This window comes from Thunnus maccoyii, chromosome 2 (genome assembly GCF_910596095.1).
Source record: "Thunnus maccoyii chromosome 2, fThuMac1.1, whole genome shotgun sequence".
Taxonomy (NCBI): Eukaryota; Metazoa; Chordata; class Actinopteri; order Scombriformes; family Scombridae; genus Thunnus; species Thunnus maccoyii.
In genome coordinates this window covers 7,904,781-7,931,989 of record NC_056534.1, presented here as the reverse complement: position 1 = coordinate 7,931,989, position 27,209 = coordinate 7,904,781, and the positions used below count along the sequence as shown (strand labels likewise).

The window sequence follows — 27,209 nt, the reverse complement described above, 5'->3', positions numbered from 1 at the left end:
ATTTCAAATATTTTGCATTTACCAGCTTTGTTTTCTTTTTTCTTCTGAGTGTAATCCTCAACGTTCACACGCCTCTCCTGCCGCCAGCAAATTATATTTTACTTATTACTTTGAAATACCAGATGACGCCCTAGCAACAGGAACTTTATGACTCACACATGGAACATGTTAATATTTGTAAGGTACATGGAAACAGCACGGCATGATTTTCCCACATTTAGCTCATTAACATGTCATTTTTTAATCAATCAATCTTCAAACAATCTTTTTCCATAGCTGAGTCATAGATTAACAGATTGACTTTCAGATTAGATGTGAGCTGCTTTTTGTATTCCTTTGTTATTGTTTTGTTTATCTACTTTTGTCTTTAACTGAGCCGTGTCAAAATGTAATTTGTTATTATGTGACTGACAAAGGTTCTTGAATCTTGAATTACATTTGACAATATAGACCTGTTTAACAGGTGAGTGGGCAACTTTGTTGAAATTAACTTTTTATTGCCTTTTAGTATTGACATTATTTGTTGGGAGCTGAAACAATTTATTTTAATTTAAACAGGATATTAATCTGTAACTGTTTAGATAATTAGTCATAATAGTGATTTTTCAGTGGTTCTTGTGTTTAAATGTGAAGATCTGCAGCCTCTCTCTGGTTTATATTGTAGTAAACTGAATACTTTTGAGTTTTAGACATTTGAAGTCACCTTTGACTCATTAAAAAAAGTTTATCACTTGTCAAAGTAGGAAAAGAAAAAGTGTTTGACAAAGGTTGTGTTGTATGAGTGAGCCTGTACCAACACTAGAAAAATGATTAAACCATTATCAATCTCATTATTTACACCTGTGCTTTTCCTACTGACAATTATTAGCAGATTAATTGAATATAATTATTTTTACTTGTGGCTCTGATCGCTGCTCTTCTGGTGTTTTTCTAGAGAAGTTCTATTAAAATTAGAAAAAGCACATCACACACATCACTTGGAGTACTGACATATTTATTAGAAAAAGAGAAACAAAGCATTTGTACAGGCCAAAACAGCTGCGCTAAGAGACTCTGATCTAGTCAAGACATGGTCAGGTTTTTAAATCCAGCATTAAATAAAAGCCACGATCTGCAAGCAAAAAGACAAAACTATATACACACACGAAAAAGAAACATGTTGACAGTGTTACATCCAGGAATTGATAAATAGATTGAGGCCCCTTTCTGGACTTGAAGCTGTTTAGAGGAAGGTCTGAATGGGGGTGACACTGGGTTAAAAAGGAGTGGGTAACAAGGTAGAAGTGGTGTCTCACTTTACTGACATGGGAGTGATTTTATTGACGCGGAGCTGAGGTCTGGCTAATGACTGATGATGCTGGGAGTGTGGTCATACTCTGAGGGAATATCTCATCGAGGGTTAACAAGTCTACAACACTACCGGGAGCTACGGTGACTCATGTTTTGCATGCCTAGTCTACAAAGACAAATATACACCCTGCCTATTTGCACATCTACTAGTAAGGCAGAGAGTACACATGGGGATCTAACAGGGGACTGAGAGACAAGCATGTACAGATGCTTCACCTGACTACCTCCCAGCCCCCTGCTCTACACTAATCTCATCAACTTACAGAGGCTTTCCACTTCGCATCCAGCCATTCCCTCTTTTCTGTTCAGTGGCAAGTTTCATACATCCACCCTCACATGCCATTCGTTTTTAATCTCTTCAAAACATATTTCTTTATGCCAAAATTAATCTCTCTGTGATGGCATGTGAGTGTTGGAGTAGAAACGACCCTGTCCCTACACTGCAACAGCGGACTGTGCCGCATCACTCTGGTTTCTAAGCCACTGAGCTCGTCTTGCTGCGGCGGTGCTTACGAACTTCCTCCATCAGATCTTTAAGGTACTGGATCTCTCTGCTGATGGACTCCGCCTTCTCCACCAACTCCCGGTTCCTCTTCTCCAGCTCTGTGCACTCGTCGTTCAGGAGCTCCTGCTCGACCCTCTTCTTCTGTCGGTAGCGAGTGGCTGCTGTCTTGTTCTGCTCCATCTTCTTTAGTTTCTTCTCCACCACTTTGGGAGCGCCAGACACTGATTTGACCCTGGAGGCCTTGGCTGAGGGGGAGGGAGCGGAAGTGGGCTCCGATTTGGAGTAGGGTTTGGTCCTGGAGGAACCAGCTGCAGGAGAGGGGGTGGCAGGAGGAGAAGGGAGGTGAGGCGGTGAATCGGCAACGGACTCAATGCCGGAGTCGCTGTCACTATCGCTTGATGTAGAGGCTTTAATGGACTGGTCAGGGAGAGATACAACAGAGGACTCATCTTTGTTGGTGAGGACCACCACGAAGTGGGCAGAGGTGGGAAGGGAGAGCAGAATGGGGTTGGTGGTCTGAATGCTTCCAGTGGGATCTGGGATGATGGTAGCAGTGAGGGATGTGGCGGTTTTCTCGGCATCCAGGACATCAACTTCACTCCCCAGCTCCAATGTGTAAGCTGGAGAGGGGGGAGACTGAGAGGGAGCTGGGGATGGAGGCTCAGACTTCAGAACGACATCCTGATCGGGAGCCACCTCTGTCTTGGTCTCAGCTGCCGCGGGAAGAGGGAGCTCCAGAGGGACAAAGGGCATGCTGGGCAGCGACAGACTCAGCTCCAGGCTGTCATGCGGGGCGGGGACGGCTGCGTCGAATGAGTCGAGATCCAGATCCATGTGGGAGTCGAGAGATGCCAGGAGATCCTCGGGGGAGCTGGGAGACTCATCGGATGAGCAGGAGCCAATGAGGGAATCCAAATCAAATTCACTCAGGTCGATTTTCTCTGACATCCAGTCCATGCCCGCAAAAGCATCATCTGCTGACAGAGGATTTATTTATTAGTACTTAAATAATATTGGCTGAATAGAAACTAGGACACAAGCAAATAATTACTTCAGTCACTGCTCTTTAGTGATTGTATTTGACCTCATTCTCAAAATAATCTTTCCAGCTCCCGCCCTGTTTTATCATTTTATGACTAAACACCAGGAAACTCTCACTTCTAAAATGATGCCAAGAGTACAATGGCCTGATACCAGTAAATGAGGATCCTGCAACAAAGGGATACACATCATTGTGAAATAACAAAACTGGTTTGAGCCGGTCTCAACTACACACTTAAAGCCACACCTGCCAGTGAATGAATGTTTATTGTTGCCAACGACACCTACTCATTACGCTTTCTGCCTCTAATTTACAGTGTACAGTGTCATGCAAAGCACATTCACACTACATCCAGCACTGATCAACACATTAAGTCCTACATGTTTCAACAACTTTTAGTTAACCTCCACATTGTTTTCATGTTAGACTGTAGGATTATGGTATTAATGTGTCTTTGAAAGGAAAATGTCACTTAACACGTTGCCTGCAGGGTTTTTTACTCCAACAAAACCACCTACACAAAATAAACAGCTTGCCCATAGTCACATCTAACAATAGCGGTGGAAACATTTTCAGCTGTTAATTTTTTCCCTCCATGACATTGCGTGACTCAAGAAATGTTCTTTTCACTGTTCAAGCCTGTAATTTTCTTGTGTTCATCAGCTTATTTTTAGTTCTTGATTTTCTGGCCTTACATTTTCACGGGGCTTTTGTGATCACACCCAACTGAGCTTCCAATCTCTTGTTCCTCATTTAGACCGTTTTAAAGAATTACGTATTGAAACTCTTAACATATGGGAATTTTAAGTCACTCTCACCTTTGCCATCTTCTGCTCTCACGTGGGCTTCGAGCAGGTCAGTGGCAGCCAGCCAGGGGAGGGACAGCGAGTCCGCTCCGGCCTTGGTTCCCAGGAACGAGGAGGGATAGTTTGGAGGAGGAGGAGAGGGAGGAGGGGAGGTAGAGGAGAGCGGGGAGGACGACATAGTCTGATAGGGAGACAGAGAGGATGCATAGGAGGAGAAAGAGAGGGGGGGCGAAGCTGGCGCCTTCCCCTCTAGAGAGGAGGAGGGAGAAAGAGCTTCTTCTTCATCTTGGTCCAGAAGGGGCCCCATCGGGTCAGCCATCAGAAACGAGGGCCCTGTGAACAAGGACTTCCTCAATTAGTATCAAGTATCATTTTCTGCACTAATAAGTAACTTATTTTTATTATTTTTATTGATATTATCAATTGATAAGCAACTGATAAGCAAAAAACTAGCCAACTGAAACCACAATCAAACAATCCAGACACATAAAATCCTCAATCAGGCATTTATTTGGTGAACTTTAGGGTGACATCACAAAAATAAACAAACATAAATATCTATTTTACATGAACTACATGAACCCATACTTAAAATGTCCTTTTATTCTGGAAGTCAGGTAAACGCCCAGGAAACTTAACTCTGTAATTTGCCACCCTTATCACCTCCCTATCAAATAGTGTGTGCTGTAGTGATAGTAATGTTTGTGGTTGTGCTTTGGGAGCATTTGTTGTTACAATACCAACCTAAGTACAGGGCCTCCACGTCCTCCAAGGCAAGGGAGAGTGTCATGGCTGCTGCTGATCAGTGGTAGCCGTGAACGGGTGAATGAAAACACAGGGGAGTCTGGTGACGTTAACAAGTCGAGGGGTTCCGTACTGCTGTCGACGGCAGCAAAGCTGAGGGTGATTGCCGAGAGAGACCTGAGGAAAAAAGGAGATGCAAACATAGTCTTAAGTTTTGGTTTATTATGGTGATTATGGGCAAGACCACCAGACCATAAAACATTAAAAAGACCAAAAGAAAGAGCCATGTTTATTTGTAAGAAAAGGGCGCGAGGGGGTTGAGGGACGAATGCATTCAAATCATATGAACATGTGCTTGTGTGTATTATATTGAAGTTTTATCTCTTGACTCTATTTTTAGTTATTCTATATATTTTTTTATATTTGAATTAGTCTATTTAGTTATTGTATATCATTTACCCTTACAATGTATTTGTTTCTTTTACCTACCTCATTGTTTTCTGTATTTTGATTTTTTTTTTTTCTGTAACACTTTAATTTCTCTTTGGGATCAATCAAGTACTCTATTAAAATATTATGCCACGTGGCTGACGCTTGGGTGAACCTTATAACCATATCTGAAAAATTACCCATAGTGTCTGCACTTCCTGGAAACAACTTCACATTTCCCGATCAAAACAATCTTGAAGCAAGCATTACAACTTCACAACTTTCGTATTGGTTTGCACTCGGTCGCTCAGACCGCTAACGTCTGTCAGATGGGGGAGGGGAGGCTAATTTCGGCTAATCCGTTCCATTGAAGTGTCAAAGCGGCATTGATGGGTAAACACCCCGCCTTCAACCGGGGGATAACATTTCCTAATTTGGTCATGCTTTGGCCAGTAGTCCCGCCCTCCCCCTGTGAGTCACCGCGCGGAGATGTGGGAGGAGGGCAACCGCCATTTTCACAACAGAGACATCTGAGTGAAGGCTGAGTGCAAAAAGATAGTGCGCGCCATTTTGGACACGCCACGTTGTCAGTATCCAATATACACAAACACTGCCCACGTTGAAGTACACTTAAGAGCCGCTATTAAATTAATGAGACATTTCGATAAGGGGTTTAAAAAGTCTTCGCCGGCCACCGAAACAACCGTTAACACGCCTCAACGTAACACAAGCTGTCGCCAGCTGGAACTAAATTACCCCAACTGACAGTCTGTTATTTGACACTGACAACTTCCAATCAGGAAATGTAACGTTAAATCTTTAGGTAAATTTTCACTTATTTTTTTTAGTAATAAATGTTTTTCAGTGCGTATAGCCGTACTCAACTCAACAGGTCTGTTAACTTTATCAACATCGGTAACGTTAGGGTTGTCTTTGTGACGCCCCAAGCTAGAGACAATCAAGAGAAGGGGAAAATGTACATAAAAAAATACTTACGCCATTTTGCCAGAAATAGCCAGTGCACTTAGCCGTTGCACTGCCGAGTTGTTGCCGCTGCAAGATAGCCGCCGCACGCCTTCAAACTGCCATTTTAGCGCGGGAGAGCTTTCACCGAGGTATCAATATTGTGTTTGCTTGTTATGGGGGCGAAGAACGCGGTGTGTACCGTCACCGTAGTATATAAAGAGCCGAGGCACCGCTGACTGTGCTCCTCCGCTGTGTCACTCCCCGAGGGCGTTTGAATCATTCTCATTGGCAGCGCGGATGAGCGGAGTCTCTGTTTCAGGGAGTGGATTTACAAGCAATAACCTTCCAACGGGGCGTGATAATAACACAAACACGCATACCGCTTTGATTACTCCGCTCGCGTCTTGTTTGTGATTGGTTACATGCGATTATCTATACAGCTGACAGAATAGATCCATATGAAGCCTTCCGCTGTGCGTCAAATGTAGGTCAAATGCAAAACGTAAACATTGAAGAAGGAAACGCATTTGTGGGTCTTTTACAAATGTCAACGACTGATAAAGTAAAATACATGATTACCAGCATAGGCCACAACATAAATTACGTAATACATACTTCAAGATGTTTTGTCATTTGTTAAAAAAAAATATTATAACTTTAGGGTGACCACACATCCCGAAAAAGTCTTGACAGTCCCGAATTACGAGCAGTTGTCCCGAATCCCGAATCCTGTCCCGTTTGTTCCGAAAATCAACCGTTAAGATAATAACAATAATAGATAATGTGAACAAGATAAAAACGAGAGCTGTCTGTATGCTGCGAGACTCGACTTGACTTGAAACTTAAAAGCTAAAATGCTTCACTGAATATATTGTGTCTTTCAGAGCTCTGCCAAATTGTCATGAATAATTAATAACATAACGGAGATACACGCAACAAGCTGCTGCTTTCCCCTGACTAAGACATAGTAGACTCTACATTTAAATGAGAGAAGCCTTTCATTAAATTATCAATTAGGCTAGTCTACATGAATAGTAGCTTGGTTTTTTTTCTCTTTTTTTACTCCCTGAAACCGTGAAAATGTTCTGATCAAATCCCTATAATTATTGCTTTTAGTTATTAAAAAATCGTTTTTGTGAAATATGTCAGAGTATTATTTATGTGTTTTCACTTGCATTGATTAGGCTATCATAAATAACGGATTGTTGATGTCATTCGACGTGTTTTAAAGCAGATGATCGAGAGTGCAGTCCACTGTGGGAGGAATTTGTGATAAGAATAAGTAAAAAAAAAAAAAAAAAAAAAAAAAAAAGTGTTCGTAAACTCCTACAGCTTAATGGCAATCTCAGCTGCTAAAAAAGACGTTTAAAATGACTGTAACATACCTGTAACCTGTGCGTAATGGTTCATGCATCTTGTAAAGACAGCCAGGACACTGCGCTTCATATCACCCTCAGAGCCAATCTGACCAATCTATCTCTCTATTTTATCCATCTGTGCGAACTGATCTTCATAATATTAATAACAAATGATCAGAATTAGACCCTGATGTTACTCTACATTATTCTGTCCATTTCAATCCTTCTGATATTTAATATTAAGCCACCCTTTTGAGTCATTGGCTCAGTTGTTTCAATATAAATGATAAACATCGTGAGTTAACTGAATTCAGGAATAATAGATTTGTTTCCAGTGAGGTATTATTGAGCTTATATAGTGACTTTCTGAGGTAAAAAAATTACTATCGCTGCTTTGGAAACTATATGTAGTTATTTCTGGAATATATATGACTTGTAATCCTTTTTAAACATGAAACACAAGCTGCAGGCAGCTATGGAGTAGTGAATGAGTTTTGACTTTCACGTGTTTCACTGTCGGTCGAAGTGAATGTAATGTACTGGAGTTCACGCCCACTCTGACCACACCTACCCCGACTCCTCTGTCCTTAATTTCACCCACCCAACTGTAAACGTTTTATCAGACTATCATTGAATAAGTTCCACAGTCCGTGTATTTAGGCGTATCTTAAAATAAATATAATTAAAACCAATTGATTAAGCTCGTATTCACGTGTTACTGATAATGATCTTGCATCCAGTGCCCCGTTTAAAATGTTGTTTTTTATAACTATGTATCTCTTTTAAGCATGTTGTCGATGGCGCGATGATCTTAAACTCGTCATTTTAGGTTGTTTATAGCAGCATTATAATTAAGTCTTTATTAAAACACTTTTTTACACTGTGTGGAACTTTCCCAACTAACTTTAAGAGGAGGAAGAAACGTTCAGATCTGTTTATTCTACCGTTTGTCGGTTATATTTCCAGCCTCTGACTTTTTTATGGGCTCTAACTGCACCGAATATTGTATCCCTGTATTAGTTGTTGATATGTCTCGCATTAGAAACATACAGTCTAAGAATTCATTGCAGCTGGTGGTTAAACTTCATGAACTTGACTTGAGTTCACAAGGCTTCGGCTGGACTGCCCCCTAGTGGTTAAATGCACATCTTGAAAATTTATATATCTACAAGTTTACCACCCATTGAATTGAATGATAGTACAGATGATGAATAGAACATTTAGGCTAGTGTGTGGATTGAAAACACTTTATTTAGGTTAAATACTTCAATTCAAAACGCAGCTCAGCGAGAACATAAAAGTAACTAAGGACACCAAATAATTAAAAACAGAGAGGTAAGACCAGGAAAGGTTTATTTGTATTGGACGTTTCGTACACAAAGCCGATCCAAGGTGCTTTTACATAATGCATTAAAAACTTTAAAAAGAAATTCAGCTCCAAAGGAAGAAGACTCCAAAAAAAATATAGGATACAGGAACATGAAAAAGAGAACACAAACCCCCAAATTATATACAATATTATATACAGGCTAGTTCAACTTCAAGACCAGCTTCAGGGTCAGTCTGAAGCAGCACATCCTGAAGGTGCAACATACTGTAAGCCATGTCGTATGCTTTTTCCAAAAAGGAAAAAAAAGATTAGCAGAGAATCAGCTCTTTAATCCTTAAGCCTACATGTTTTCAACCTTGACTGATCAGCATATAGATGTATAGACCTGTAATCCCTCAAATCACTTGGGACTGGGAAGTTTTGTTTGAGTTTGTTCCCCATTTATTTAACTCAAAAATATCAAGTATAATACCATAACCTACATATATAGATGTGTAAATACAAAAGTATGTGGTAAAATCAGGTAGGAGAAGGTTCAGCAGATAAAAACCTTTCACTGCTCTGGAAAATGCTCACTGAACGAGTTCTTGATCTCCATGTGTTCCTCCAATCCATTATTCAGCTCTTCTGCTAGCGTGCGGATTTTCTTCGCGAACTTTGACTCAAGGCCCTTCTTCAGCTTCTGGCCATCCTTTCCTTGGGTGAAATAGAAATCCATACAGAGGCCGAAGCCTTGTATCAGCCCAGACGCCTTACTGTTCACCTCTATGACCCTGGCACTCTCCCCTCCCGTAGCAACCAGCTCTCTCACTACCCTCACCGAATCAATCCTGGATTCACCCATAATGGACAGATCGTGCTTCTTTAGCTGCCCCATACCCTCGTTGATGAATTTCAAGCAGGCCTGAATTTTCTCCATAAGTTCTTTATAGTCCCCGAGGGTCTTGTCGATTTTCTTTTGGTCCTGTGTGGTGTTCACCTGGAAGAACAGATTTTATTGGCTGTTAAACAACTTTAAAGATTTAGATCCAGAATAGTGCAACCAAGGAATACAAGTTAAAGCCACTTTGTGAAGAATTTTTTTGATATGATCATAGCATCTTTTTAATGTTTCTGATGGCATTACACAATTCTTATGGAAACGGGTATAGTGTACGTGTAGCTTTGAGCCTGTTCAACCTGTGTTTTGCTGTTTGCTACAGTGTGTTTTTGTGATACTACTACTTTGGGCTGCCAGAGTTGAAAAAAATTTAACTCTTTTTTTATGAAGGAAGGCTTAAGGTATATTTTTCTGAAATACTTAACATTTAAAAACCTTCAAGGGACACTAAATTTAGATTTTTTGTGTCTTTTATTCATTCTTTTGCTGCACCTGAAGGAAAGTGTCAGCTGAGAAAGATCCGTCGAATCTTGGTACCGTTACATTTTGTTGCTATGCAACTTAGGGCAAGGCAGTTCAATGTATATAGTGCCTTTCATTACAGGAAAACTCAATGTGCTTTACACTGACATCACTATAGCAACAAGTAACATGTGCATCAGAACACAATAAATAAAATACAGAAAATGCAATAGAAAAAAAGAGTAAAGAAAGAAAAACAAACCCAGAAAAGAAAACCCCACCTTCCAGATTCATAAACGCTGCATCCACACAAGGCACAAACAAAGACATACTTCAAATCAATAAAGTTTCTTTCATGTCTGGTCACCTTGTGGGCGATGGCAGCTGATGCACCAGTGACGCCGCCAGCAGCAGCAACGCCCACCCCAACTACAGTCAGGGCCAGCGAGGCGCCCAGAGTGAACGGAGATAGTATCACTCCGGCAGCTGCTGCCACTCCTCCCGCTACAGATGTCGCTCCTCCGGTTATGCCAGCAATCTTTGTCCCCTTAGAAAACTTAAGATTAAAGGGAATTGATTTGATTAGACAGGCGATGATCATATCCAGAGCAGGTTATGATGATGACAGAACTCACATATGTCAGCAAACTCATCTGTAAATGTCTTACATTTGGATTTAAATCATCATGTCTTGTTACCTTGTCTAAGTTGTCAGCGATGCAGAGCAGATCGTCAATGTGCTGCTTTAGGGTGCCGCTATTTTCAGACAGCAGGTTCATGTAATACTTGATAGCATTACAGAGATGTTGAGCTTTGACTTTGATGATCCTTGAATGTACAGTGTTATGAGAATATTTGATCAGATTATTAAAGTTCATCGATTTAATGATGTACACATCCTTAAGAAACGTCAGTAATAAGATGTATCGTCCATCAAGCTTCACCAATATCTTTTATGGTTGTGGTGTGCTAGTAAAATGGCCTTTCAGGTCTAAACGTTTGACATTATCTGTCTTATAATTTGAAGCACCAGCACACAGTTGATTAGGAAATAAACTCTACTATTTTCTTACTTTGTTTCTCTCTCACCCCTCAGACTGAGATCCTTGCAGAGACAACTCCAGGCTGTAAATCAATAAAACTGTAGTTCAGCAAACACATTAAGAACCTCAAACAGAAATCTTTTCAAGCTAGTTTTCTCACTCACGTGTCGCTACCTTCCACCAAACCTTCAGAGAGTTGTCATCCTGGTGGAAAATGAGAGGTTATTTACAGCTGAGCTCAAACACTACGATCGCTTCCCTTGTTTTTGTTATAGTAAAATGCTTTTCATGGTTGTAATTACCAGGATTTCATTTTCATTTTCGTCGTCAGACTTTTCCTTCCGAGGCTTGGCTGGCATCAGAGGAGGGTGTGCTTTACAGGCATCATTAGCGAATTGTTTGGCCAACATCTGAGAAAATAAGGGATAATCTATTCAGTGAATGTACAAATAACGAGTTAGATCTGAGTGTTTTTACAATCTCACATGGTGGTGATTTTAACCACAGAGGTAGTCTGATGGTTTATTTCCATTCGTATCAGTTGTCCGTGTCATCCTCTGACATGACACATTTAGTATCTGCTGCCCTCAGAATTTTTCAGGACTTTTTTTATACATATTGTACAAATCTATAGAATCTCGTTCAACCAGACATTTAAGGAATCAGCTGGTTTCCCTGTGAATCGATGCTGTTCTACCTACATGTTGTCATCTTTTACTAAATCTAAATACAGGATCTTTATTTTTTGATGAAATATTCCTTTGTGTGATTTGAGTTTGGTGATTTTTATTGGTTTGTATAATAGTGTTAATTCTTATACTTTAATGAGAAAACAATAATTCTCTCTTAATTCCAAAAAGAAACTTGTAAGTATTGGATTAACTTTAACTTCTTTTGCTATATGAGTAGATTTTGTTCCACATCATATTTGAAATAAAACATAAAACAACATCACCTTTACTGTTCCCAGTCTGACATTTCCAGTGTCGCTTCCTTCTGAACTCCTTCTAACATTCCACTTATTTGGTGGCTTGTCATCCACTGTATTGTCTGGATGGGAAAACTGTCTCCTTGGCTGAGGAACTGGAGGCTTTGGCTACAGAAAGAGAGGAAGCGTAATTCAACCGCTTGCATACATTTAAAGATTTAAGCTGCTCGGAGTATCTGATGAAACATTCTGTAACATATTGCAAGTTTAGCTAATCGCAGGAATTAATTAGAAACGTGTAGGAGAGAATCTACACACAATATTTTTGTGAGAATTTGAATTTTCTGAATTATTCATTTAACTGACCTTTATCCAATTATAAAACTGTATTTTACAACTTTACCACAAATGAATGAATCACTTAATACAGTATCTAATTAAACATGGTCCTAACTGAACCACGACCTAATTCTATCAGTGCAGTGATCTACCTATCCCTGCAGAAGAATTCACATCAGGAAAAAAGTTTCAATGTAATGACCATGTAGATTCTTATCCAATTCACTGTAAGTAAAGTGTAAATATGGTCAAGACAAAACATTGTTAATCTGCATTCCTAATCTGATGACCCATTTCTACGATTTATCAACGTAGAAACGGTCTGTTAAGGTTTAATTCAAGACAACTGAACTGTTCATTGTTCCCTTAAAACACGCCAAACGAGATCGATTACATCTTCGTTGGCACTTTTACTTTCGCTCTAAACAAGAATCTTGATTGTTGTTAAATTCTCTACTTTGGCAAACTGGATATGAGCTAAAATAATGTGATGATGATGTGCAAAGGGCCAAGTACAAATGTAAATCATTTAATCCATTTGTTCAAACAATAAAAGCAGTTACAATCGATATTTAAGCTCATAACAGTGTACAGTTGACTTAATTTAAGTAAAAAAGAAACAGACTAATTAAGTGTTATTTGCAATAATGAGAAGTTGGTTGGTGGTGGCTAGCCCCACTGGCTTGATAGGCAGTTTAATTTGAATGCCATCACTCACTCAGTAGTCCAGCTGCCATCCCCGCTTCTCTAGCTCCACTAGTCTTGCAAATAGCTACGAGTAATATTCGAGATTTCTCTGACCTAATGCACCGTCTTTGACCCTCGCCCAAGCAAAGAGCAAATACCGTTTAACTGGGCCTCTTTTCTACAGTATATATGTTTAGGCTGAGCTACAATTTGTTGCAGTGTCATCAGAATGCCGTTACAAGTCTAGGAACCATTCCTGTTTATGTAGTTCAACTAGTCTTAACAATAGCCAAACATTAGCAACCCTTCATGTAAGAGAAACATTTCCATGCATGAATCATGTCCCTTAACCAGGAAGATGGTTTCATTTTCATGTGTGTAAGAGTGCAGGTATGTCTACAGGTTACAACAGTGTGTCAACAGTATCATTGGCTTGTTGCTCCATTAATATATCTATGAGACAATGAATAGTTTCATTTAGGCTCTAAAGTTTGTTTTGCAAATATAATTGAAATGACAAATTTCACCACAAAAATATGCAAAAGACGTCTGTGACACCAACTGAGAAAAAGGCAACATGTCAACGTCTGTTACTCTTATAAACTAATTAGACATTTGATGCTCTGGAACTCAGAGAGATGAAGTTAAAAGATTTCTCGCCTATCTCTAGTGGTATCTAACCATGCAGATCATTCTGGTTTTATGCGCCATCATTTTGATAAATCCATATCTAAAACCTCTGCCGTCATGGACATAAATATCTATTTGTTTGTTGTGATCAAAGCATCTCAGAATTATATTTGAACAACTCAACAGTAACATTTATTTATTTACAGAAGTCTCTGTCTCTTGGGAAAAAAAAGCTCAGTTCAATTTTTAAATACCAGTTCATAAAGCATCACTGATTAAATTCACCTTCACTGTATTGGATCTGATGAAGCAGAAATATGAAAATACTATTTGTGATTTGGAAGAAATTAAGCTTTAAATCTGCATTGATGAAAATGAATCTGCTCAGCTATATTTGTGTAAACAATAATGTGGTTAAATACTTGTATATACTCTAAAAAAACAAAGTCAATCTCCAGTTATCTTATTTCTTACCTTTGACATTGTGCAACTGTTCCTGCTGTGTTTGAGTGGCTCTGCGATCCCTCTCCTTTGCTGCACTCACGCTGACTTTCACTATCAAGGACTGAATGATGATCACTGAATCTCAACCGGTTAAACTTGAAAATGATTGATATCTGAAGTGTTCATACACTTACACACCTGTTAAAGGATATCCTGCTTGAAAAATGAAAAATATTGACTGTGCTACAGATAAAGCTGGCAGCTACACAGCAAATATGCAAGATCTCATCCGTACATGATAATATGATGATCATTCACTATCGTCTAAATTGTTAAAGCTGCATTATGCAACTTTGCATTACTGCAACGCCAAACAGCAGGGAGGAGTAACTTAAGAATTTTAATGACACCCTAAAACTTCTTTGTCTTCATACACAGAACTGAATATTCATACGAGTTGATTTAACAGTTAAAGTTTCTGTTAAGAGTCTAATAAGCATAGATCATGGCTTAACTCATACAAAGTCATCCATTGTGAAAAGCTTTTTGCATGTTCACATATTTTTTTATTACAACCTAAATGAAAACATGAATAACAAAGTAAACTTGTGACTCTTGATATTGAAAACAAAAATATGTTTTAATTTCCGCTCAAACATAAAGTTTAATTCAATAACGTTCTACTAGTGAGTGGACTGTTTGGAATTGTGACGGGAGAGGTTCAACATATTCAATCACAACTTGTCTTGACAAATTTTCAATCTGCAACTTGTGAAAACAAAGTGACTGAAAAGAGGCGACATATATGACGCATATGAAAGGTTTCATTACAATATGAGGGTCCGTAACTTACATTTGCATAACTCATAAAATGACTACTGGTTGCATTTAACTGACAACTGTTATGAGTCAGTCTGTCGTACACGTTTTGGAATGATGTTAAAAATCCAACATCTGCATGTGATCCTGTTATGAGTCAGGCACAAAACAAAAACTCTGGTTCCTTGAATGTGACGATATGTGTATGCAGTCATAACACTGGTACAGATTCAGCTTGTCATTTCTCCTCAAAGTTTCATCTTCCACTGTTGAGCCAAATGAACACAGTCTGGTCCAGAAATCCACTTTCACTCTTCAGATCAACAAAGAGCAGCCCCGGTGTTTCCTTCTGAGACTGCAGTGTCTTTTTATTCGGGGTGACCTTTATTTCTTCTCCTCTACAGTCCTGCCAAAGTATTCCTTCTGGAACTGCTGGAACTCTTCCTCCGTGAACAGGGACTGCGGCTCCTTGGTCTTCTTGGCGGGTCTGTCGGGGCGGTTCCTGGACTGTCTCCCTGTATTGTGGTTCTGGATCTGATTTGAGACAGAGAGAGAAAATCAATACTGTAAAGGACGAACTCGAGTGAATATGTAGACGGTAGAGAGAAACAAGCAATGAGGCCCTGTAGGATGTTCAAGACAACAAACTGCACAAAATATCGAATCCTTTACTGAATCTATACCTGTTAATTTATTATCAATCAATCAAGAGTGTCAACAAACCACCTCAAACATAAAAATTACATATCTTTGTTTTTATATTCTGTACAAAAATATGAAGAAAATCCAAATGATACAAATATGGATCACAAATGATTTATTGTGTCTCTGTAGTTTAAGACTTTTAACTAACAGACAAGCATTTTAAAGATCCGTAAAGTACAAAAATCAGATTTATTTAAGAACTGGTGAAATCTGTCCTTATTTGTTTTATTTAATAACCTGATATAAAATGACACTGCTTTAATGGCAAAGTATTATAGTTGAACATAACGAAAAAGGTGACTGACAGCAGCTGAGTGGATCTGGAGCCTTTCTTACCTTCATGCTGTCAGAATCTGTTGCTTTGCAGCTGGTTTCCATGAAGTACTTCAGGTTAGTACTCATCTGGCTCTTCCCCTGCTTCTTCCTGAACTCCTCTATAATTAACACCAAAGAAGAAAAGGAAGATTGTAATATAAAAATAAACACCAGAGGGCCACTGCTACTTCAATCATGTTAACTATCACTATCAAGTTGTAAATTGTATGTTAAGTATGGCAATGTTTTCCTGTGCTCATTTATTGCAACACATAAGAAAGATTCTGATTGTGACAGAAGAGTTATTTAAATTGCAGATTTGGTTGTTATTCCAGTCTGCTGCTGAAAGGTTGTTCACTTTTTTATTGGATGTTTAAACATGTTGCATAGCTGATGGTCTGCATCTGTGTGTGCGTTCTCAAAGTTAGAAAAAAGCTTCTACTGCAGCCATCTACTGGTATTCACATGTGCCTACACTTAAAAGGACAGGTTGACAGTTTTTCCAAGTCTGTCTTAAAACAACAGTCAGGTGTCCATATGAACAGTGAAAGAAGTTTTCCTCGCTGTAATCATTCCTCCTGTTCATACCGGCTGTTAAAAGATCCCCTTCAAATGTGCTTTCAATGTAAGTGATGGGGGACAAAATCCACAGTGTGTCCACACAGTCATTTTGTTCAAAAATGCATTTAAAGTTTATGTGAAGCTTATATGAGGCTTCAGCAGTCTGAGTTAGTCATATCAAGTGGATATCTGCCACATTTACAGTCTTTTTAGCATCAAATTCCTTCTTTGTGTTTCCTCAGTGTTTCCCTGTTGAGCTGCAGTGGAAGTAAAGTAACAAAAAGAGGAACTTTGGCACTAAAAACACTGTAACATTGAAAGATGTCTACTTGATTTGACTCATTTGGATGACTGAAGCTTCATATTAGCTTCAGATAAACTTTTAAATACATTTTGCATAGAAGGAGTGCATTATGAAGGGATCTTCTAATGGTCAGTATGAACAGGAGGAATGATTGTGGCAAGAAAACCTATTTCAATGTTCATTTGGGCACCTGACTGTTGTTTTAAGACAGACTTGAAAAATTGTGAACTCATCCTTTAAAAATGACGGGGCAAGGACAAACAGGCAGCTCTTCTATTATGTTGTGCAGTATTCAGAATGATGCCTATGTTGTTTTGTACAGCTTGTGTTCCCCATTAGTTCTCCCACAGTATGGTCAATATCTGCAAATATATATGAGTTGATCTCACAATTCACAAATTTAAGTCACAGATTCAAACTGAGCTGCACAAAATCACCCAATTAACATATGTGACTTCTAATTTAGAGTGTGTTTTCTCCTGAATGATGGTTGTGGCTCTGATACTGTGCAGGACAACAGGCGGACTGACCCACGGCAGACTTGATCCTCTTGTCTTTGACAGTAGCTTTGCTCTTGCCGGGACCCAGACGACCCTGCAGCCTTTTGACCTGCTTGGTGACTCCCTGACGCTTCGTGCTCACAAGCTCCATCACGGTGGCCGAGCTGGGTGTCTGCTGCTGCTTCTTCTTCTTCACTTTACTCACATCTGGCAGGATGTACAGGACAAGGGGAGAAACATTAGATGAGAATGATGTGTCCATTGATTACCAAATGCACTGAAACTCTGAATTTGCCATTGCAGTTACACAAAACAACTATTTTTTATGGTGGTTTCAACGTCATATAACTTATGCTGAAGATAGTTTGCTTTTTTCTGTTTCATATCACTAATAATTGGGCTTCCTGGTGTCAGTAATGTGTATTTTTAAAATGACATAATGGAAAATAATAACTGCTGCCTTACAGTGCAGTAAAGTTATCACTGTCATTAGCAAACTGAAGCGTTGTACTGATGTCCAATGCTAACGTTAGCCGACTAGCGAGCTAAAAGGCTAAACTTACTTTTAATATCATCGCTCAGCAGCTCCAGTCCTCTCCTGATCAACGACGCCGACATCCTGGTTTATATTTCGATGTTTTGTTAAATAATCTACACGCTACATCGATAAGAATGTGCCTTCACTTTAACACATGTGAATCCATCAACATCCGGTGAGCTCCCCGTGAGCACCAATTAAAAGCAGCCGACTGGAAAACAAACCCGAGGACGTGCAAAGTTCCTAGTTCTTCTTTTTCTTTGGTAAACCCGATTATCAGCGCGTTACCGCCATCCACTATACTGGAAAAAACAAACAAAAATACATTTTCTCTATCATGTTACTTTTAGGTGATTAATTAGAAGATACCTGTTGCAATCTATCAGTACATGTTTTCAGTTTATTACAATGTGTATGTATCCAAAGTTCCTACCTGGCAACATCACGTTTGATGCAAACAAAAAGGGTCACTTGGCTACTGCTGTATATTGTAACTACAACTACTACTATCATCATCATCATCATCATCATCATCATCATCATCATCATCATCATTATTATTATTATTATTATCATCAGTATTATTATATTAAATTAGTGAGAGCTGTAAGTTGGTACTAACGTGTCCTGCAAAAAGACAGAAACAGAATGGGATGACACTAGTGTAGATTTCATTGCCTTCATATATATATATGTATAAATAACAACCTCCACACTAGAAAATGTGTAGTGAAAATGAAAAGTAAAAAAATGCAGTATTAAGAGGTGTGCAAATTATCAGCAGTTTTAGCATATAGGGCAGAAAAAGTGTTTTATGAGCCGTCAAAATTAGCCAAAGGCTACATAGGTCGACAGAGGGATATACTAAAGTCATGACGATCGCCTAATTAAATTGTCCAGAGAGGTGTCATACTAGTAATAATTACACTAAGTCCTAATAGTGTATTCTGAATGTGATTGTTACAGTGAATAGCCTACTTTTTCTATTTAATTGTTTTAATTTTTTCTTAATTTATCTTGTTTTTGTTGCCTTATGTAACACTTTGTAACGGTTGTCTTGTGCTATAGCCTATAAATACTTATTATTATTATTATTATTATTATTGTTATTATTATTATTATTATTACAGTTTCTCGTTACAAAGTAATCACAATACTGTCCAACTATGTCACCGCCTCCAGTCACTTCCAGCTGTTGCATGCTGAGCTGGGGGCGTGTTGTTTGTTGTGCGGTGTCTCTCTCCACGATTGATGTCTTTGCTCTCTCGACTACTCTCAACCTTTGGCACAGGATTAAGTCGATACAGTTAAACTACAGTAAAGTTTTGAAGCCTGTCTACCTCTTTAGAGCTGATCATGACGCTTCAAGCAAGAGCTCTGGTCACCTCTAAATGGCTTGCGGAGGCAATGAAGGTCCAGGGGAAAATGCGCATCTTGGACACTTCGTGGTATTTGCCCAAACTACGGCGCAGCGCCAAGAGTGAGTTCAAGAAGAGACACATCACGGGCGCAGCTTTCTTTGACATAGACCAATGTTGTGATAAAACCTCTCCTCTGGACCACATGTTGCCGTCAGAGAAATTTTTTGCAGACTATGTCGGGAATTTGGGAATAGAGAGCGACACGCACGTCGTTGTGTACGATACCAGCGACTTCGGTGCGTTCTCGGCGCCCCGTGTATGGTGGATGTTCCGGGTGTTCGGGCACAGCTCGGTCTCGTTGCTCAACGGGGGGCTCAGAAACTGGGAGCTGGAGGAGCGACCGGTAAGTGACCAATACGTCAGACCCACATCGACTGAGTTCAAGGCTTCCGTAAACCGCTCCTGGATCAAGACCTATCAGGATATCCTGGATAATTTGTACACCAAGAAGTTCCAGGTGGTGGATGCCAGACCAGCAGGCAGGTTCAGAGGACTGGACCCTGAACCCAGAGACAGTGAGTAGTCTGCAAGTCCTTAGGACAATGGTTCTCAAACTTTTTCACGTCAAACTGACACAAATTAGACCCCAATTTGTTAAGATTTTGTCCCAAGGTCTCCCATCTGATAAAAGTTTTTCTTTATTACAGAAAGTATGAAACCCATGACCAAAATAGTCAATAAAAATTCTGTCAATACTTACCTGTCCAACAACCCCTGGGGGTCCCTGGGCCCCACTTTGAGAACCACTGCCTTATAATGATACAAGTGTCTTGCAGCCTGGAGTTAATTAAACAATAATAACTAAATTGAAAGCCCCAGTGTTGCAGCTATAAACGACTGTAAGGGTGTGCATCTATTTGGTGATCAATTAGACTATAAGACATTCCTAATTACGTAAAAGTGGTGCAAGTCATCCCATCTTCAAAATCTGTCGATGAAAATCTTTTGGTTGGCACAGAAAATACTTTTAATCCTGCTGGTTCTACTTTATCATTTACTGTACGCTTTAGGAAATGGTATTTAAGGTAATTAGAAAAATGGTGTTTCCATCCTTAGAACTTAATCAAGTAAAAAAAAAAATGATAGAAGTCTAAGAACCAAAGAAATAATTTTATTCTTTTAAGTTAAAGGTCAGGCAGTGTGAGTCTTCTCTAGTCAATGGACATTTTCTTCTGTGTAACTGTCTCTAAACAGAAAAGGTCAGTGTGCAACAAAAATGTTTTTTGTCCGGACTTCATAATGATAAAAGGCTTAAACATAAATATTTGCTCACTGTATTAGCGGATGGGGCCCTCAGTGTGGGGACCTTGATGTACAAAGGCCCTGAGGATGATGAAGAGTAGGTCTTTTTTTCCATCAGTGTTGGGGAAGAGAGTGTGACACTGAAATCTGTCAAGGTTTGAGGTTTGTTTCATGCAGGTTTGGCACTTTAAAACTGTCAAAATATTGAGGATCGCAACCAAATCAGCCCATTTAGTTATGTGGTTATGTGATGATTTGAGCAAAAACATGCTGAGTTGAAATTTCCAAAAAGTACCTTGGTTGTCATACTGAGGACCAAGTTTCCACTGAGTTTCCTGTAATAACCACTTACATGGTAAATCTATTTAGAGAGATGATTATGTAAATTGTAATTATATGGAAGATACAGTAGTTTTTATGCCACATATTTTATAATCTTTACTTGCCTGTGTGTACCGATAGAAAACACACTCTAGTTATTTAGCGGTCGGCCAAAGTAGAATAATTGCATCAATCTATTAGGTTGGTTTAAGCCTCAATGTTCAAACACAGGCCTGCATATATTCACTGAGCCAGTCAGGAGAAGTGATATGAGAGCAGATATGCTGATGAGTCTCCGTCATTAGACAGTGGAAAAATCAACAGACACATTAGTCTGATGGCTTTTTGTTCCACACAAACACTACAGCAGCTGAATTCCTGATGCTGTTGATCAGTAAATCATGTTTGTCAAAGGACAAACATGATTGTAAGAGCTTGCCCACCTGGAAAATGGTTTAAATCAATATCATGACATTTAAGACTACAACTGAAGTTATTTTTTTGATTAATCATTTTGTCTAACATCAGCTTGTCAAAATTTTCTAAACTGTCTAAATTCCTCAAAATTGATGTCATCAAATGGCTCGTTTTGTCCAACATTCAAAAAACAGAAATATATTCAGTTCACTGTCACATAAGACAAAGATAAGCAGCACATCCGCACAGCTGACAAACTCTAATTAGGGGATGTTTGGCATTTTTGCTAGAAAAAAAGTGATTGATTATGGAAAATAGCAGCTGTCTTCTGTCCATCAACTTTCCCCTCTGGTGATATCTATAAGAATATATTCTCTAATATTGAGCTATACTGTATATGATATCATAATATTACAAATGTGTGTTAAATCTCATAAGATAATCAAATTGATCAATCGTCTCATTGTTGCATTACGTCACACAAAACCCCTCACAACAAAAACTTAAATAACACATTTTGTTCGTTTTTAATTGCTATTCGCTTCACATAATTTATTAAAAAGATAAAGTAACAAGAGATAATTATATCATCACAGTGAGTCCAATGAAAGTTGATAAAAATAGATTTGTCACCCAGCTGCGACACCAAACAAGACGTCTCCCACAAAGGAGTCATCATGTGGACATTTTAGACTGTTTATTCAAACATGAATTTGCAGAATAGGCGACAAGACTGGTTATTACAATTCATTCCGAAAATGAAAAGAGAATATTAAGTTGCATGATTTAAATTTTGAGTCAGATTCATTCAGTGGTGTCTGATATAACACACACGTGGAAGACTGATGGACTGTTTTGACAAACAAATAAATGGAACAATTGGACCCCATAAAAAAATCTAAAGAAAAACATGTCATTCTGTGACAGTATGGGCTCAGCGTGTCACAGGCATACAGTGGAAAAACCATGACGGTCCAATGAGTCCATGCATGACTTTCTTGTATGGAGGCGTTTCGCATAGTTGACTCTAGACAAACACAGGCAGTGAGCAGGCTTCATGGGCCTAAATGACTGAACAACTCAAACATAGAGGAAGAGCAAGCAGGAAGGTCATGCTCGCATAACCCTGGATTTTATCTCCAGTCAACCATGTACTCACTCTCTCTCTCTCTCTCTCTCTCTCAACCACACACACACACACACACACACACACACACACACACACACTGCAGAAGGACAGTAGCAGGTAGACTGAATAGACTAGAATTCATATATTGTCGATCTTTACAGATAACGGCCTGTATACAGTGACCAGGAACCTTTAGTATGTGCCTTATCTTATCCCATAGACTTCTCACACTCACACATGCACACACACACATACATACATACATATATACTGTACACACACAATAACGCACATAGAAAAAGTCTATGATGTGCTGTTACGGTGCCCGTTTACAGGTGAAGCTCCACTGGTGAAAACAGTTTCAGCAGTGCACTTTGACCTCAGGCAAATTGACTGTTGCCATGGAGAAGAGACGTTTTCATACAACATGCTGTTCAGGGATTGATGACAGGGACTAGTATCCCTCTTTTTCTCAACTCGAGCTAATTTTGGCTGAATTCTCTGTACTTGGTTATGAAGCATTTTTGAATAGAGCTGTTTATTTTTGTATCTTTTCCATAAGAAATAGGGAAATAAGTAGCCTGCTTGTTAAGAGTCATAGACTAACTGAAGCCAATTGAATTGTTGATTTGTTTATCACCTCTAGATAACATTCATATTTATATATTTACCTTACTTTGAGCTAGATATTATTATTATTATTATTAATGTGAAATCACACAAGAAATCACACAATTTTACAACATCGATATCTTCAAACGGCTCATTTTGTCAGACCAAAAATCAAAAAACAGAAAAAGTTAATTAGTATGGCATTCTGGCATTTTTGCTACTAAAAAATGACATCAAAAATAGTTGCCTTTTCATTTTCTGTCCATCTACTAATCAATTAATCAACTCATCCTTTCACCTCTAATGATATTTATTAATATTTTCTCTAATATCGAGCTATATATATTTATAATAATATGGCAAATGTATGTAAAATTACATAAGATAAACAAATTGATGTATAATCTTTGTCCTGCAGTTGCATTACATCCTGCAAAACTCCTCACATGTGTAAAACAAAAACATAAATAACTAAGTGTTGGTTTTTAATTGCTTTTAATAACTAGTTTTGGCAACAGAATTTCTTAAACAGATGCAGTAGTATGATATGATCATATCATGACAATGATCCCGATGAAAGTCGATAAGATGTGTCCGACAAATAAGTCATCATTCGGACTGTATTAGGCCGTATTTTGCTTAGATAAAGTTCTTGTATGGCTGCTGGTGTTAAGGCAACCTTACCAAAACCCACCCACTCTATTCATACGTATACATGTACAGTATATTCTCCGAGATGACAAAGTAATACATTAACAACTCATGTAAGATGTTCTGTCTCTCCCAATAAGTAAGTGTATCTCACTGGCCAACCTTTGAAACAGCCGTCCTGCTGATATAAGATTTTTTTGAGAAAGGTGGGGAAAGTAAAGTGTGTAAACTATTCTCTGTCTGCCTGGTTAAATGTTAAAAAGTTCTTCTTGCAGCTCAGAGATTACAAGCTCAACCTCCTCAACGGCTGACATGCTAACTGCTTAATGATCACAATGATGCTCTGCTCAACATTTATGCACTTCCTTTATCTTTCTCTTATGAGTAAAGTTGAGTACCCTTTTCTTTTGGTTAAATAAAGTTCAGTAGTTGACAGTAGGGTACAGCTGGAATGATGTAACGCTTCTTCTCTAGGGATCCTCTGGCCCCTCACTTCCTCTCATACATACAGTGCTCACAGCTGCAGATTGTTTTTGCCACGAGTCTGTTGCCAAATCAGAATATGTGAAGTGAGATAATAATCTACTCTAAGAGACACTTCTGGAAAGAAAATATGGTGGAAAAAAGCAAACCAGTCCCAATACACTGGCCATGTTGAGGGTCGGCTGCAACTATCTGAGATTTTTGTAACAGCAGGCATTTTGACTTGTAGTAGGGAAAAAAAGTGTTACTAATAACATTAATATAGTCAGGAAGAAGTTAGGTGGAGCTATGCTGGGAATTATGTGATGTCCGTATTAACTATATGAACTGATATGAATGATAAAGGTGTAAATTGTCCCACCCTAACCAGTGCAACAAATCAAACAGGAGAGTCAGGAAGATGTCAATTAAGCACAGATTATTTATACATAGTCCTGAGAAGAGGTCGAATCAGGCATTATAGGTGAAAACACCTGTGTGTGTGTGGGGGGGGTGGGGGGGTAGGGGTGAAACTTGTCAGCATATCAGAGATGACACCAGTGAGTTGATTAAACTTTAAAAAGTGAAAAAAATTTAATTTTTGCTGACTGAATTTTTTTTGCAACATTATTGCAAAAGGAAAAAAATTTTTCTTTTCTCACTTCCTTCTTTTTTCTGTTTTTTTAACGATAAATAAAAATCACAAAATGGATAGAAAAGAGGAACAGTGCACACAAATAATTAAATAATTAACTGAGATGACACTGACAACAGTTATTAGCTTAATGTTGCACTAATCAATAATTTTATATTGACAGTGGAAAAAAACGCCTTTGTGTCACCTGAAAGCGTTCGCTCGTAGTGACAAAACCACAGAGAACGATCAGTTCTCCTTCAGCTCTATGATGCATTTTAACATCTTTCAGCTCAAAAACTCTGATAAAACCACTGTACGCTACCTGCCCAGCACCAAATGCAAATGCAAGGTGTAACTGCTGACAAGTGGAGCGTTTAGCAGCTACAGAGCAAGATATTTCCCTCAGAAGTTGGTGGAGACCAAAACAGAGCTAAAAGGAGAGTGAAAGACGTTCATCAGGTGGGAACAAACACATCTCGAAATGAATGCTAATGTGGCTTTGTGTCTGTACGTTAAGAGCTTCTCCAAAATGCTATGTGGTGCAGGACTGTTAATCTGTAAGTTATTGAGAATTGTTAATAGTTGAACTCTTTTTTCTTTCTCTGATTGACAGACACAGAGCCAGGCCACATCCCCGGCTCCATCAGCATGCCCTTCCACTCCTTTCTGTCCGAGTCAGGTCACTTCCTGCCCAAGGAGGAACTCCAGGGTTTGTTCGCCCGGGCCGGGGTGGACCTCAGCCGCCCTATTTGTGTCTCGTGCGGTTCAGCCGTGACCGCGTGTCACGTGGCACTGGCAGCCCATGAATGCGGGCACCCGGGGGTGTCGGTGTACGACGGCGGGTGGTCGGAGTGGTTCACCCGTGCCGTGCCCGAGCATGTCATATCTGAAGGAAGAGGGAAACATTTGTGATTGGCTTAAAAGTAGCCTACAGGAGGTGTTTTTGATGGATCAGACTGGGACTTGGTGACAAGGAAAGAAGAATGATGTCCATTGCCTGTTTTTGAGGGAAAGTGTGCTAAGGTTTAAAGGTATAGGTTGACATTCTGGGAAATACACTTATTTGCTTCCTTGATGAAAGCTAGAGGAGACACTTTTGCTAAATAAAGCTACAGCCAGCAGCCAGTTAGCTTAGTTTAGCCTGGCTCTGTCCAAAGTTTAACAAACCCACCAACCAGCACCTCTACATTTTACTAATTAACAGGTTACATCCTGTTTGTTTAATCCGTGAAATGTGAAAACGACAACTACTATGAGGCTAGCTAATTGCCTGTTGGCTAGACTTATTATTCATATTCAGTGTACATACATGAGGGTCTTATCAATCTTCTTATCTAATTCTTGGTGGGAAAAAATGTCAAAATGTTCCTTTAACATTCAACAACAATAGATGAATAAGGGACATTTTTTTCATTCCAAACATTGATAGACATGAATAGATGACCAAAGCCTGCAATATGTGAACACTAAACCTGATTGTTTAATCAGTTTTGAAACTGGAAAATATTTGTTTACAGCTATAATATATATGTTGGAATAAAATAGAGCTGCACTTTCAATCACAACGAGCCGAGAGTTTTTCAAATCTCATGTGCATGTACTCCTCGAGTGAAGTGGACAGTAAACTGACCAGAGAGCAGGCTGGTAGAAAAGTGCACTTTGAGTTTGACTGTTGCACTTTTTTAACCTTTGAGCTCAGAATTCAAAATGCTGATTAGACAGTTACACACGCACACACACACGCAGACGCAGACGCAGACGCAGATGCAGACTGCCTTAGGAGTATCGATGCAGTAAAGTGTTCCCAATGTGTAACAACATTTTTTGTAGTTTTTAGATGACAACTTTTTACAGACTTCTCTTAAATATTAGACATTGAATACATTTCAAATACACATTTGATCCATCAAATAGTCATATAGCAATTAACTTGGACTATTCTGACAGCTCATTCTTTCTTTATCTCCCATTTGAAATGGTTAAAATGTTTAAATGGCTCCCGGGCAATGTCATTGGTCACAAATAATATTACTTTTTATATATAACAAATTAGTAACTCAACATGTTAGTATTCCACCTCTCATAATTCACTTTAGCTTCTTCTTAGTGAGGTTGCAGATTGCAACCAACTGAATACCCCTCCCCTTCCCTTTCCTCGTGTGTAGGAGAACCTACAGTGGCCGTGAAACTCACAAAAAACACAAAAGGCCCTCTCTATAACCAGTGTTTGGTTTGTCCGTTCTGGGCTACTGTAGAAACATGGCGGTGCAACATGGCGGCCTCCGTGGAAGAGGACCCACTCTTTATGTAGATATAAAGGGCTCATTCTAAGCTAACGAAAATACAGAGATTCTTAGTTTCAAGGGATTATACACTAATTAAAACATACTTATGAGTATTATATTACATTTCTACCAAGTCCGTTCCACTAGATGCCACTTGCTAGGACATTTTTTGACATATTAACACATAGGTACTCATACAGGTACATACATACAACTCTCTATTACTTAGAGTAAATAAGAGTAAATATGCTGCAGTAAATAACTCTAAGGTGTCAAGTTAAGTTAAAAAACTTCCAAAGCTGTTCCCAAATGCAAACATGGTAACCATGTGGCTTAAAATAAAGAAG

General features: G+C 39.0%; 4 protein-coding genes across 5 annotated transcripts; 1 reads left to right on the top strand and 3 right to left on the bottom strand.

Annotated features, from left to right (window-relative positions):
- Window positions 1–977: 977 nt before the first annotated feature.
- On the bottom strand, window positions 978–6,048 carry atf4a (activating transcription factor 4a). 2 transcript variants are annotated; one of them, XM_042398179.1, is made up of 4 exons: window positions 5,873–6,048; window positions 4,448–4,624; window positions 3,716–4,036; window positions 978–2,832 (listed from the first exon to the last, which is right to left on the bottom strand). In XM_042398179.1, exons 2-4 carry the CDS (start codon window positions 4,491–4,493, stop codon window positions 1,826–1,828), a joined length of 1,374 nt encoding a protein of 457 aa, XP_042254113.1. In that variant the 5' UTR covers window positions 4,494–4,624; window positions 5,873–6,048; the 3' UTR covers window positions 978–1,825. The 2 variants fall into 2 exon arrangements, with proteins under 2 accessions (XP_042254113.1, XP_042254121.1); XM_042398187.1 differs by having other exon boundaries at window positions 978–2,829.
- A 2,528-nt stretch (window positions 6,049–8,576) lies between these two features.
- On the bottom strand, window positions 8,577–14,466 carry LOC121913369 (apolipoprotein L3-like). Its single transcript, XM_042436079.1, has 8 exons — window positions 13,974–14,466; window positions 11,871–12,011; window positions 11,218–11,325; window positions 11,080–11,119; window positions 10,946–10,997; window positions 10,571–10,700; window positions 10,240–10,428; window positions 8,577–9,509 (listed from the first exon to the last, which is right to left on the bottom strand). Exons 1-8 carry the CDS (start codon window positions 13,980–13,982, stop codon window positions 9,084–9,086), a joined length of 1,095 nt encoding a protein of 364 aa, XP_042292013.1. The 5' UTR covers window positions 13,983–14,466; the 3' UTR covers window positions 8,577–9,083.
- A 98-nt stretch (window positions 14,467–14,564) lies between these two features.
- Window positions 14,565–17,905, bottom strand: rps19bp1 (ribosomal protein S19 binding protein 1). The gene is made up of 4 exons (XM_042436099.1): window positions 17,711–17,905; window positions 17,178–17,354; window positions 15,804–15,901; window positions 14,565–15,296 (listed from the first exon to the last, which is right to left on the bottom strand). The coding sequence occupies exons 1-4, from the start codon at window positions 17,763–17,765 to the stop codon at window positions 15,147–15,149; spliced, it is 480 nt and encodes a 159-aa protein (XP_042292033.1). The 5' UTR covers window positions 17,766–17,905; the 3' UTR covers window positions 14,565–15,146.
- Window positions 17,906–18,662: 757 nt separating this feature from the next.
- Window positions 18,663–26,749, top strand: LOC121913377 (3-mercaptopyruvate sulfurtransferase-like). The gene is made up of 2 exons (XM_042436090.1): window positions 18,663–19,621; window positions 25,191–26,749. The coding sequence occupies exons 1-2, from the start codon at window positions 19,042–19,044 to the stop codon at window positions 25,487–25,489; spliced, it is 879 nt and encodes a 292-aa protein (XP_042292024.1). The 5' UTR covers window positions 18,663–19,041; the 3' UTR covers window positions 25,490–26,749.
- The last annotated feature ends 460 nt before the right edge of the window (window positions 26,750–27,209 follow it).

Excerpts from the sequence above, each read along its gene's own strand:
- LOC121913369 (XM_042436079.1), bottom strand. Across the intron at positions 10,998-11,079 it reads TTGGTGGAAGGTAGCGACAC|CCTGGAGTTGTCTCTGCAAG; the intron begins GTGAGTGAGAAA and ends ATTGATTTACAG. Across the intron at positions 10,429-10,570 it reads TCGCTGACAACTTAGACAAG|TTTTCTAAGGGGACAAAGAT; the intron begins GTAACAAGACAT and ends TTTAATCTTAAG.
- atf4a (XM_042398179.1), bottom strand. The coding sequence starts at position 4,493 with ATGACACTCTCCCTTGCCTTGGAGGACGTGGAGGCCCTGTACTTAG. Across the intron at positions 4,037-4,447 it reads CGTGGAGGCCCTGTACTTAG|GGCCCTCGTTTCTGATGGCT; the intron begins GTTGGTATTGTA and ends CCTTGTTCACAG. Across the intron at positions 2,833-3,715 it reads GAGAGCAGAAGATGGCAAAG|CAGATGATGCTTTTGCGGGC; the intron begins GTGAGAGTGACT and ends ATCCTCTGTCAG.
- rps19bp1 (XM_042436099.1), bottom strand. The coding sequence starts at position 17,765 with ATGTCGGCGTCGTTGATCAGGAGAGGACTGGAGCTGCTGAGCGATGAT. Across the intron at positions 15,902-17,177 it reads GAGGATCAAGTCTGCCGTGG|AGGAGTTCAGGAAGAAGCAG; the intron begins GTCAGTCCGCCT and ends TGTTAATTATAG. Across the intron at positions 15,297-15,803 it reads CAGATTCTGACAGCATGAAG|ATCCAGAACCACAATACAGG; the intron begins GTAAGAAAGGCT and ends GTCTCAAATCAG.
- LOC121913377 (XM_042436090.1), top strand. The coding sequence starts at position 19,042 with ATGACGCTTCAAGCAAGAGCTCTGGTCACCTCTAAATGGCTTGCGGAG. Across the intron at positions 19,622-25,190 it reads GGACCCTGAACCCAGAGACA|ACACAGAGCCAGGCCACATC; the intron begins GTGAGTAGTCTG and ends TCTGATTGACAG.